This window comes from Lycorma delicatula, chromosome 2 (assembly GCF_047948215.1).
Source record: "Lycorma delicatula isolate Av1 chromosome 2, ASM4794821v1, whole genome shotgun sequence".
Taxonomy (NCBI): domain Eukaryota; kingdom Metazoa; phylum Arthropoda; class Insecta; order Hemiptera; family Fulgoridae; genus Lycorma; species Lycorma delicatula.
In genome coordinates, this window is record NC_134456.1 from 3,355,452 (window position 1) to 3,369,557 (window position 14,106).

The 14,106-nt window shown below is 31.7% G+C and overlaps 1 protein-coding gene across 2 annotated transcripts in view; it reads right to left on the minus strand.

The window, feature by feature from the left end:
• Positions 1–14,106, minus strand: part of LOC142320425 (tetratricopeptide repeat protein 17) — a 55,566-nt gene that overhangs the window by 28,818 nt on the left and 12,642 nt on the right. The window contains exons 6-9 of one of the 2 annotated variants that reach the window (XM_075358169.1): positions 13,004–13,123; positions 12,270–12,427; positions 7,615–7,760; positions 691–1,068 (exon numbers count right to left, since the gene is read on the minus strand). In XM_075358169.1, coding sequence (XP_075214284.1) covers positions 691–1,068; positions 7,615–7,760; positions 12,270–12,427; positions 13,004–13,123 — 802 coding nt within the window. Of the gene's footprint in view, positions 1–686; positions 1,069–7,614; positions 7,761–12,269; positions 12,428–13,003; positions 13,124–14,106 lie in introns of both variants that reach the window. The other variant, XM_075358170.1, reaches the window with a different exon arrangement.

The window sequence follows — 14,106 nt, forward strand, 5'->3', positions numbered from 1 at the left end:
TTCTCAATTTACTCAAAAAAGAAAAAAAAAATTATTTTTGAAAAAGAATTATAAAAATCCCCAAGCATTTAACATTTTTGCATTTGCTTCACAATTTTTCTGACAAATTTGGCTTAACAAAGACAAAAAAGAGGTGGATTAACCACAAATGAAGGTTTCAGTGAAAGTTAATTATAATTATACTTGATTAAATCATCGATTCAACTTTGGTTTTTGTTTCATAAAAACTGGAAGAATATCCGAGATAAATATGCACAATAAAACTTTACAGGTACTGCAAACAATTAATTTTGGAGATTTATAGTTCTGAAGATTATCTTAAATCATTTACAAGTATTTTTTATAAGCTAAAAATTAATATTTAACTCTGTGGTAGAGCTATAGCATCTCAGCCATTCATTCAGAATGTCCTGGGTTAAATCCCAGTAACGCACAGCATTTTTCATATGCTATAAAATTTTCATTCCATTCCCATACACAAGCATCAAGCTTATGTGGTGAATTAAAAAAAATAAATGTTTAAGCACAAATTACATTATTAAATGGGAAGGGGAGTAAATACTACAGAGGGGGAATTTAAGGAATACCATTTTGATTAACAAAAAATTTTGGCATTCAGCTTATGCAATAATTTATGAAGTACCACGTCAACCTGCAAATAAATTAATTTTGTAAATAATTCTTACCTACCTGTCGATATTCCTCAAGAAATGGTATATACTCTTGATTAATATAACTTCCAGTAATATCTTTTAATTTTGTTTCAATTTGTAAAATTTCTTTATCAAGATTCACTGTTGCTTCTTTGTCATTATTAGCTATCAGTTTTTTCCCTTGACTATCCAATTTATCATCTGCATGCTGCATATTAGTAAATAATTCAGTTTCTACATTAATAGTACTGCTATCACCAGTCCCAGCTGACTGAACAGAGTTGTCAATAAAAATTTCAAGACTGCTTTCTTCTTCATCTATTTCTTGTTGTTCAGATATAGGTGGTGGGACTTTTAATAAGCCCAGTCGTGTTTCTTTCAGTGGATGAGGTAAATGTTCGTTAATCATTTGTGCCTGAAAATAATTTAATATTTTTCTTATTTACGTATTTGTTATCTAATAAAAATAAATAATTAAGTAATTTTCAATGATAAACAATTTGTCAATTTATAGATTTCTCAAACTTTAAAAGTACCTTTATACATAACATTAAACAAACAACAAAACGATTTATAAAGCATTTATCAATCAAAGGTATCTTAGGGGAAAAGGTTTGCTCATGTATCTATGAATCACCTGCAACAACCACACACTTATAAACATATATATATATATATATAAATTTAAATCAGATACATATCAATAATACTCATTAATATGATCAAAAGTCATATGAGTTGCTCATAAGAACTCAATTTTGGGGATGTTTAGTCATGAAAGAATCTTGCATGAAAATTATTATGAGAAGCACAAACAGTGACTTGTAATACAAGGGCTCGCCTAAAACTGACTTCAAATAAGCGGGTTAAAAAAAGGAAGGAGAGACAGTGATTTGATTACATACAGTTATTACTTGTGAAAGTCTAGAGAGCATTAACATACAGATGAGTAGTAGTTTTACCTGGTGTCTGAAGTAGTGTTTGTACTGCTAACATTTAATCTAGGGGTTAATGAACCTCTACAGAATATTGTAGGTAGCAATAAGCCAATTAATGGTCTAGCAATCAATCTCCATCCTCTCCTACAAAATTTTAGAATAATACTTACGTATCTACTCTATTTTTCTAGCAACCTAACTTCTGTAGACCCTTATCAAACAATTTACTTGATTATTTCCAGCCAGTTATTAATTCTACCCATCATCCATGAGCTCCTCATTGATTTCAAAGTGCTGGTTAGACATTCAATCATCTTCTGGGCTGTAGCAGGATGGCTGAAAATTATCTGACTGGTCACAGCTTATTTGTGGAACCATACATTGGCGTGTAGAGTAACTCTTCTTTAGAGCATTTCAAGTCACCTGTTTAGGAATGTTGACCTAATTTTCTTCAGCATTTCAAAATAAACTCCTGAATTGTGTAGTTGCAGGTTTCATGAATTCTATAAGAAATATTTCTTTTCAGCCCCAAAACACTGCAACCATCTATCTTTATTCAGTTTCATAGCACCTGACTAACTTTTATTTGTTAGGTGAACATAAGTGTATCCATTCTTTGGACTGTTTCTTGGTCTCTACATTAATGCATTAGGCGCATGTTTTGTTCCTAGTAACAAATCTGCTAAATTTCTCTTTTTACTATGGATACACTACGTAAGAGAACTTCTCGTTTTACTATAGTGTTCAAAGAAAATTTATTTTTTGTGGACATTTTAGGTACCACCCATTCGGAATTTGCGCAACATCTAACCTATCCCTAAAAAATTTAGTAAATCAGCTTCAGGACAGACTGCACACAGCCATCATCAGCATTCTTATAGAATTTAACAGGAATTTTATCTGGCTTCAATGTATTACATTTAGCCTTACTTAAAGCCCATTTCAACTCCCAAATGTGATCAATTTGATCCAACTCCATATTTACAACATACAGCAACAGCATTCACGGAAACATTAAACTTCTTAATAAAGCATTAAAGTATTTATTCCAAATTTCAGGTTGATATTGATGAACCCTTAAATTTCCTTACAGTTTCCTAAAAGTCCTTTGAATTCTTAATATGCTAAAATTTACCAACTACACCATAATGTAAACTAACAGTTTCCAATGACATGACGATTTAAATAATTGATAGCATTGTTAATTTTTTTATATTTTTCAGACATTTCAATCATTTTTTTCAGTCATTTGACTGGTCTGATGCAGCTCTACAAGATTCCCTGTCTAGTGCCAGTAGTTTAATTTCGATACATTCCCTACATCCTACATCCCTAACAATTTGTTTTACATATTCCAAACGTTGCCTGCCTGCACAATTTTTCCCTTCTACCTGCCCCTCCAATATTAAAGCGACTATTCTAGGATGCCTTAATTGTGGCCTATAAGTCTGTCTCTTCTTTTAACTATATTTTTCCAAATGCTACTTTTTTCATAAATTTGCTGCAACACCTCTTCATTTGTCACTTTATCCACCCGTCTGATTTTTAACATTCTCCTATACCACCTCATTTCAAAAGCTTCTAATCTTTTCTTCTCAGGTACACCAATTGTCCAAGTTTGACTTCCATTTAAAGCTACGCTCCAAACATAAACTTTCAAAAATATTTTCCTGATGTTTAAATTAATTTTTGATGTATACAAATTATATTTCTGAATGAAGGCTCATTTCACCTGTGCTATTCGGCATGTTATATCGCTCCTGCTTCATCAATCTTCAGTAATTTGACTTCCCAAGTAACAAAATTCTTCTACCTCCGTAATCTTTTCTCTTCCTATTTTTATATTCAGTGGTTCATCTACATTTTATTTCTACTACATTTCATTACTTTCGTTTTGTTCTTGTTTATTTTTATGCGGTAGTTCTTGCGTAGGACTTCATCCATGCCTTTAATTGTTTCTTCTAAATCTTTTTTACTTTCAGCTAAACTTACTATATCATCAGCAAATCATAACATCTTCATCTTTTCACCTTGTACTGTTACCCTGGATCTAAACCGTTCTTTAACCCCATTAACTGCTAGTTTTATGTAAAGATTAAAAAGTAACGGGGATAGGGAACATGCTTGTCAGACTTGCTTTTTTATTGCGGCTTCTTTCTTATGTTCTTCAATTATTACTGTTGCTGTTTGGTTCCTGTAAATGTTAGCAATTGTTCTACTATCTCTGTACTTAACCCTAATTTTTTTAAAATGCTGAACAATTGATTTGAGACTACGTTATTGTAGACCTATTTTTAATGCCTTTTCTAGTTCTATAAATGCCAAATATGTTAGTTTGTTTTTCTTTAATCTTCCTTCTACTATTAATCAGTGCTAAAATTGCTTCCCTTGTCCCTATACTTTTCCTGAAACCAAATTGTTCTTCTCCTAACACTTCTTCCACTAACCTCTCAATTCTTCTGTTCAGAATTCTAGTTAAGATTTTTGATGAACGACTAGTTAATCTAATTGTTCTGTATTCTTCACAATTATCTGCTCCTGCTTTCTTTGGTATCATGAAAAACTCTTTTTGAAGTCTAATGGAACTTTCCCTTTTTTGTAAATATTACACAGTTTGTATAATCTATCTATCACTTCCTCACCAGCACTGCACAGTAATTCTGCAGGTATTCTGTCTATTCCAGGAGTCTTTCTGCCATTCAAATCTTTTAATGCTCTCTTAAATTCATCTCAGTATTGCTTCTCCCCTTTCATCCTCTTTACCTTCCTCTTCTCCCTCCATAACACCACTATTCATTTCCTCTGTACAACTCTTCAATACATTCCACCCACCTATCAACCTTTCCTTTCATATAATAAATCGGTGAACCATCTTTGTTTAACACGTTATTCGATTTTAATTTATGTACCCCAAAATTTTCCTTAAGTTTCCTGTATGCTCCATCTATTTTACCAATAATCATTTCTCTTTCCATTTCCGAACACTTTTCTTTAATCCACTCTTCTTTTGCTAGTTTGCACTTCCTGTTTATGGTATTTCTTAATCGTCAATAGTTCCTTTTACTTTCTTTATCGCTAGAGCATTCTATTTTCTACGTTCATCCATCAACTGCAATATATCCCTTGACATCCAAGGTTTTCTATCCATTCTCTTTGTTACATCTAAGTTCGCTTCTGCTAATTTAAGAATTTCCTTTTTAACATTCTCAAATTTTTTTTCTACATTTTCTATCTTATCTTTTTTACTCAGACCTCTTGCTATGTCCTCTTCAAAAATCTTCTTTACCTCCTCTTCCTCAAGCTTCTCTAAATTTCACCGATTCATCTGACACCTTTTCTTCAGGTTTTTAAATCCTAATCAACATTTCATTATCACTAAATAATGGTCGCTATCAACGTCTTCTCTGGGGTAAGTTTGTAGTCGACGAGTTGATTTCTAAATCTTTGCTTATCCATTAACTCTAAAATATATTCCACCCACCTATCGACCTTTCCTTTCGTATTATAAATCGGTGTATCACCTTTGTTTAACACAATATTAGATTTTAATTTATGTACCACAAAATTTTCCTTAACTTTTCTCTATACTCAGTCTATTTTACCAATGATTATTTCTCTTTCCACTTCTGAACACTTTTCTTTACTCCACTATTCTTTAGGCTAGTTTGCACTTCCTGTTTATGGTATTTCTTAATTGTCAATAGTTCCTTTTACTTTCTTCATCACTAGCATTCTTATATTTTCTACGTTCATCCATCAGCTGTAATATATACTCTGAGATCCAAGGTTTTCTACCAGTTCTCTTAATTTACCAGTTCCGCCTAATTTGCTTCTGCTGATTTAAGAATTTCCTTTTTAACCTTCTCCCATTCTTCTTCTACATCTTCTACCTTATCTTTTTTACTCAGACGTCTTGCAATGTCCTCCTCAAAAATCTTCTTTACCTCCTCTTCCTCAAGCTTCTCTAAATTCCACAAATTCATCTGATTTTCATTATAACTAAATTATGGTCACTATCAATCTCTGCTCCAGAGTAAGCTTTGCAGTCAATGAGTTGATTTCTAAATCTTTGTTTAACCGTGATATAATCTATCTGATATCTTACAGTACCACCTGGTTTTTTCCACGGGTATTTTCTTCTATTATGATTTTTGAACTGGATGTTGGCAATTACTAAATTATACTTAGTGCAAAACTCAATAAGTTGGTCCCCTCTTTCATGCCTTTTGCCCAGCCCAAATTCACTCAAATATTTCCTTCTTTGACTTTTTCAATGCTTGCATTCCAATCTCCGATTATTTATTAATTTTCATTCCCTTTTATGTGTTTAATTGCTTTGTCAATTTCTTTGTATACACACTCTATCTCATCATCATCATTCACACTTGTAGGCATATAGGCGTTAACAATCGTTGTCATCAACGATTGATTTCATCCTTATTACAATGATTCTATCTCTTTGCATTTTGAAATACTCTACTTTCTTCCTTATCTTCTTGTTAATTATGAAACCTACTCCTACCTACCCGTTATTTGAAGCAGTTACTTATTCTAAAATCACCTGACCAGAAGTTGTTGTCCTCTTCACACCAAACCTCGCTAATTCCTACTATATCTACATTTAATCAATCCATTTCCCTCTTTAAATTTTCTAACCTACCAACCTTTTTTAAACTTCTAGCATTCCATGCTTTGATTTGTAGAATGTTATTTTTTTATTTTCTGGTGACCCGTTCCTTAGTAGTCCCCACCTGAGATCCGAACGGGAGACTAGTTTACCTCCGAAATATTTTACCAAGGAATGTGCCTCTATCTTTGTAACTATAAAGAGTTACATTTTCTTGGAAAAAAGCAGCTGTAGTTTTCCATAGCTTTCAGCTGTGCAGTACTCAGAAGATGATTATATGGCTGTTTAAGTCCTCCTGACCTACGCCTTCAACAACTACTTTCAAGAATCATTCTTTACTCTGGCTCTCAACAGATATCTCTTCGATATGGCTGCACTGTGGAGCCATATGGCTCCAGCTACTCTGTTTCACTGAGCACTCAAGTCCCCTTACCATCAGCAAGGTTTTATGATTCATAGAGGGAGCATTGTTAAATAATGTTCTAAATACATTCAAATTGTTTTTCCTTAAAACGCTATAAAATTGAAATATCTTCTTCCTTGCCTTGACATATTCACCTTCAAACCAAGACTGCCTGTTCCACAATAAATGCCTTACGCTCACTTAGCATCTCCTGTACATTAAAACAACCTTACCTAAACTGTTTATAACATGCCACTTCCCTCCCCCGTGAGTTAAATAAATTCCCCTTGTTCCCTCACTTCTAATATTATCACACTAAATGTTTAACATAATTTTAAAACCTTCCATCCCTTAATATTCAACACATCTTTGGGGGTAAGTTGCTGACCAAAACAACCTCCAAGTAGTATATCAGAATAAATTGTTTGTAAATCATCAATCCTTCCATTTGCATTCCCTATTAAAATTAAGGATCTTCATCTGAGTGTAAATCTAAAACCTACCCGTAACCCATCTGGAAAAATTCTTACTAGACCTCTCAAAAATAGTAAAATGCTTGTCATACTTTTTTTAGCATAATTTTACTAGCGGAATGACTGACCGGTTTACCTATTGAATACGTAATTCAAATTTAGTAAATTTCATAAAAAACCATTTCCTATAAACTGCACATTTTGACTACTCATGGTAACTGAATAAATAAGTTTTAATTTTTCTAAACTTTAGTTTTATCATTAAAGAAAAAACAGTCATTTACCGATTTTATATGAACCATTCGTACACTTCGTGATCACAGTCATTCCTAAAAATAAAATATATATTTTATGTCAATCAGCATACGCATAGGTTTAAAAACTTCTACATTATTATTAAATTAAAATTATCAACATATTTCATATTGTACTTTTGGTTTTAGTTGTCTTTAATGTAATGCTATACAGTTCAAAAAAATAATTTAGGATGAAAACTTCTAAGTCAGTTTAATATATTTACCTGTGATTCAACATTTTTTAGAAGTAACTGTAAAGATAGATTAATATCAATAACAAGATTATTTGACATTTGGCTAACATCAGTTCTGGCATCACAGGTCAATACAGTGCCTCCAGTATCTTGCAGCAATGGCATACATTTTCTACCTAATGCAACAAAAAGAAAAAATCTGTGTATATACAAAAATGTAATTCTATTAAATATACGCACTACGCTACTTCAAATCTAACATCACACATTTATCATGTTTTTGGATTTTAAAAATAAATTATATTAGAATCTCTAATATTTTAAACCTGTCAGGCTTAAGTGAAGGCGCTCAGATTTGGATCGCTTGTGAACAGGGGCCTTCAGACCTTCGCTCCTGCTAACGGGCATACAACATTGAATACAGCAGTTCTTGTCTGATCATCATAGTTAAGCAACATTGGGTATGGTTAGTACTTGGATGTGACCACTTGGGAACGTGTGCTGTTTTTTTTTATTTTATATATATAAATTTAATTGTAATTAATCTTTTCTATATTTTCAAGAAATTAACTTAGTCTGATACTTTTTAAATTAGAAATTTAATTATAATTTTATCTGGATTATTAGAGAGAATTAAGAAAACATTTTTTAATTTATTTTTAATGTATGGGTTATATGTAACTACCCTGGTTTAACAAAAGAAAATACTTGCGTTTGAGTTGTAAAAAGGAATTACTTTTTACAGTTTATTTTATATAATTAAAATATAACAAAAATAAAATAAAATATGCCTATTTCTACATCCCTTCTATTAATGCAAATAAAATACTGTGCATAATGATACTGATTTCTCTAACTATTTTTTCATATTTTTGTGAATCTGAAGAGTGTAATATTGATGTACTGTAATAGTATTATGTAAAGTCAATGTCACCAGATGTCAGGGCTCTTGGGCCCTTCATATCTGATCTTTAATATATAATGTATAAACATTTTTTTTACGCGATTTTTTATAGCTTTTCTCTTTTCCAGTTCATCTTAAAACTTCTTTATATGGATATTATCAACCTACTGAATAAACTTATATTAAAATCAGTTGTCAATAAAACATCAAACAAGAATTACAATATTTAGTAACGCTTTAAAATTATTAAATGATTTCAAAATCCTTGAACGTTTTCTTCCATAGGACCTTTCAAAGATAATTAACAGCAATTTTCTTCAACGGATTTACTAGAAGTGCTGTTGTTAATAATGTTCAACTTAAAAAAGCTATGAAAGCCCTTAACTATGCAATCAAATAATATTTGGCATACACTGTATTTGCTCATCTAATTTGTGTTTTTGTCAAACCTTTTGTTAGCAAATCCCATATTGTTCAAGAGCATTGAGATTTTAGTTTTTATGAGCTGCATGCATAATTTTCATGTTGTGGGTATTCCTTTGTATGGTCATATTTCTACGATTGGCAAAATTTAATTGTTATGTATATTACTTGTATATGCGCTTCATATCTATGATGAATATGTCCAGTTTAATCAGAGTAATGTGTAGAGGAATCACTACAATTTAATTGTAATCCTGGATTGCTGTATTATCAAATACAGCAATTATACAGTGTTTTAATTAGAATTCCATATGAATTCCATCTAAACCCTCTATTCCATTCCATTTTTTTAAACCCTCTAAAAATACAACTTGTCAAACTCTTCAAAATAGGCTTCTGTCTCAACAATCACCTTTTCATTTGAGCACAATGTTTTTCCTGCAAACCATGTTTTCATGTTGGGGAACAAAAAGAAGTCAAAGGGAGCCAGGTCAGGTGAGTATGGTAGATGTGACAGCAATTTGTAGTGAAATTCATGAAATTTGGCTGCAATGATTCCAGATGAGTGAGCTGGTGCATTTTCATGATTAAACAGCATTTTTTTATTTGCCAAGTGGGGTCGTGTCAGTTTCAATTTCTCGTTGAATTGGTCCAATAATTCACTGTAGTACATGATTGTGCTTCCTTTTTCCAGGAAGTCTATGAGGATTATTCCCTTCACTCTCAACAAATCATAGCCATGACCTTTCCTGTCTTGGACTTCTTTGGAGCAGATTCATCTGGAAAACCTATTGTTTTGATTGTCGTTTGGTCTGTGATGTACAGTAATGGATCCAGGTTTCATTAATGGTGACAACTTGACGTAAAAACTTCTACAGATTTCTCTTTAAAAGGTCCAAACGCTGCTTCGAAGTTGACAGCCATATCTGCTTGTTGTCCGAAGTGAGCAACCACAGCATCCATCATGCCAACAGCTTTCTCATTCTTAACTTATCATGTAGACTGTTTATTGCCATTCCATACAACACACCTACAGCCTCTGGTACTTCATACACTTTCTATCGGTGATCAGCAAGAATATATCATGGACCTTTTCAATGATATCCTTAGTAGCCACATATGCTGGGTGTCCTGGACACTCCTCATCAAAAACAGATGTACCCACATTTAAATTTGTTAAACCAATATCTCACAGTTGTCATAGATGGTGAAGAGTCCCTACAGACAGAATCCAACTTCACTTTTATTTCTACGCACGTTTTTCCATAAAAAAAAGAAGCAAATTACAGATCGATATTGTTCTTTCTCCTTTGTATCAAAACACCAATAAAAACTAACCCATGAATCTGTCTGAAATTTTATATAGCGTCATTTAATAAATGGTAGTATACTGTAATAATGCCTGTTAAATAAATAAAAATTTATTTAAACCTGCATACCAGACAAATAACCATTTAATAAAACATTTAAAAAATAATACACGTATTGCTACATGGATTTCTATTTTATTTTTATTATTGATTTTAATTTTGACTTTTAATTTAATTTTAATAATGAGTTCATATTTTATATATAAGCAATTTTCAATTTAAGATTTTTGAATTTAAAATAAAAAAAATTAGTTTTATTTCTGTTTTGATTTATTGGAAAATGATCTTTTAACAATTTTAAATCTCATGTATAGTAGGGTTTTTAATTTTAATGTGTAATTTGTAATGAACGATTTGAAAACTTATATAGAGCAACTGATGGTGTAAGGTAATCGCAAAAGCGCTCTTGCTTAGATTATGGAATAAGGTAGGTGTCATCCTATTTTGTTATTAATCTGTACTTGGATTGATCAGATTAATATAATTTATATAGTACACAGGAATATGATTCCTGAAAGGATCGATTTTATCAAAATAAATACTATATATATATATAAAATTATAAAAAAATCAATGATTTCATTATCATGCTGCAGCAAAAGTAATAATGAATCACACACACTGAATAAACAAATATTACAAAATATAGGATGGACAATAAAAAACTAGCTCTGTCAGAACATGGAATTATTGAACAGAACATTATCATCATAAGTTCATGTACACGAGACTGGAATGGAAAATTGGAAGAAAGGTAGATGTACATTCCTAAATAAGAACTCTCCTTCCATGAGTCACGTGATCATCCCTCTTCAATGTTCCATCAGTTGTCTGCTGAGATCGAGAAGGTGAGGTGTGTTATGTTCTGTGGGCATTAGCTATGTATTCAATACTAACGAGTGAATATTGTATTGTTGAACACAAGAAATAGTTCTTTGAAGGAAACACAGGTGTTATTCCATAAAAGATTTCCTAATTGTCCCGTTCCAGCTAAACACCGCATTCAGCCATCACTGAAGAAATGACGTCAAACAGATCTATTGTAAATACAATAAAGAACAGGGCACCATCTGTCTGCACTTCTGAACTTCGCGCACAATTTTTTGAAGTTATGCTTTGTAATCTTTGGAAGTCTACCTAAAAACTATTGCAACAGGTTGAGTAGAACAACCTACAGATGTGTCCTCAAGAATTTGAAGTTGAAACTATATCGCACCATAATTACGCAATAATTGAAGGAATTGGACAAAGAAAAACATGTGACTTTTTGTTGCAGATTGTTAAATACAGCTGCAGATGGTCGACTGGACCTGTTTATGTTTATCATGTCAGATGATCATGGTTAGAAAATCCACACCTAATACAAGAGGTACTCTTACATGACCAGAAGGTAGGTGTGTGTGGCATGCTGTACTTGCTATGTTTATTATTGGTCCAATATTTTTTGACACCGCAGTCAACACAGATGTTTACCTGACCATTTTGGATGACTTTGCTAGAAGAACCTGAGTAGTGATTTTTCTAGCAGAATGGGGCAACCTGTCACATAACTGTTTACTGCTGAGCAATCAGTGAGTAGAGCTAATGGCTGCCACAAGACTAACGACTAATGGCTAATGGTTGTCAAAAGACTTGACATCATGTGACTTTTATTTATGAAAATGTTGAAAGATAGAGTGCATCAAAACAATCCACGTGCAATCTATGAACTGAAGGAAAATATTAAGATGCGCATTAAAAGTATTACCGCAGAACTTACACAGGGTATGCCTGCACTTGTTAAACCATGCACAAAGTGTTTAGCTATAGGCAGAGTCAATTTTCAACATTGTTCTGAGGATTAGTACAGGCATGTTATTTTTTAATATCGACCTTACATAGGTTATACTGTAGATGTTGGTGGGATTATTTTTTCATGGCCCACCTGTATTGACATATACTACACATAATGTACATACTATTGACATAAACAAGGATGTGGATATTACCTCTATGTGAAAGTAATGTACTAAATGAAGCATGCTGTAATGAATGCAGTTTTACATGAAGTGGAGCCTGATGTAATGATAATTCTTCTTGCAATTTTAACCACTGCTTATGATAATTATAATAATCTCTTAGCTGTGTTAATATATCTTGTAATGATCTGAAACAATAAAAACATATTTATTTCACTTGTAAGGAAAAAATTCCTGAACAATAATTAAATGGTACTTCTTAATCCTACGAAAAATAACAATTACTAACGATGAATTTTCAAATAAATACGGTATATTATTGTATTAAAATCGCACAAGTTTTTTTTTTACCGTGAAACAAGTAATGAGAGTTTGTTTTTATACAGTTCTTCTTTGGGAAGACAGCAAATAGTATTCCTTACAATCTGATGATTCTGAAGCACTAGAATAACTCAGACAATAGAATCCTGAAAAAAGATGAATGTGAAGTAATAATATAAGTCAACAGAAAAAAACAATTCATTAAACTGTTTCCATTACATCAATGAAATTAATAATGTTGGGAGCAGTTTCACTACTTGCTGTTTGTTGGCATTTAGCAATAGGTAAATAATAAACAACCCACACCAGTTGATCGATCGGTACAGTTTAGAAAATAAACATTTTCATATAATTTAAATACAAATATACATAGGCTAAAAATCACAATTTATAAGTTTCATACATACTTTACTATTAACTAAAATACAACAGAGAGGAATTACCTTTGAAGCGAATACAATGCTGATTCTAGTTTGTGGTGACATAACACTGTAGACCTAATTTTCTGGGCAGTAGTCCAATCTGGACGCAACCGTAATGCATTATCATAACAGGCAACTGACCTTTGATTAAAAAAAAACAGAACATACTTTTATTTATATAAAAATAAAATGGCTAACTAAAAGAGATCAATCTTTGTTAACTAGCGATTCTGTATATAAAAAATGATCTGAAATAATATTTAAATTATAGATGCAATTGAAACTCTACACACCTTTATACATTTAATTACTTAAAATTATTCCTTCAGATTGTTAATAACATATAAATGAAAATTGCACCTCAATTGGCAAGTTTCTACCATGGGTATGGGTATTTTTTTTTAATACTTGTAATGTAAAATGAAGAATATTTAATAAAGAATAGTTCACAGAAGTGCGACAGTGGAAGAATATAAACTGACAGGCTACACTTCAATTTTAAAAAACAAAATTGATAGAACTAGTTCAAAAAATATGATTGAAGATTGAACTTTGAGTGTTTAGATGTTGGAAAATATGAAAGGGATTAAGAGAGGCAGTGCAAAGAATCTTACTCAAAGATTTAAAAAAAAAAAACTATACATCCATTTTGTTTCTTACTTTATATTAGAACAAAAACATCAACAGCTGCTTTATCCATTGAATTCATTAAAATGGTAGACAAAAAATTTTTTTTAAATTGGATGGTAATGAGTGATGAAAATTCCCAGTGAAAATTGTGCAAATTGCATTTTCTAATGTCAAATGTATCAATCATCATGGATTTATACTAGAAAATAAGACATAAAGAGTAAATTTTATTAAGAAATGAAGACAACGTACGCGATTGATCACACAAATTATGAGTTTGGGGAACTTGTGAATTTGAGCCTTTATTTTGGAAAAACTAGTTTCTGCTACATGATAACACACTATTCAATAATTGTTTTTTGTTTTATCAAAAAAATTATTATCCCATTCATCCTACTTACCAAATTTAGCACCAGTTGGCTAGTTATATTTTCTAAAATAAAAATGGTGATAAAAGGGAAAATATTCGAGGATGTCTCATAAATTTAGAATAG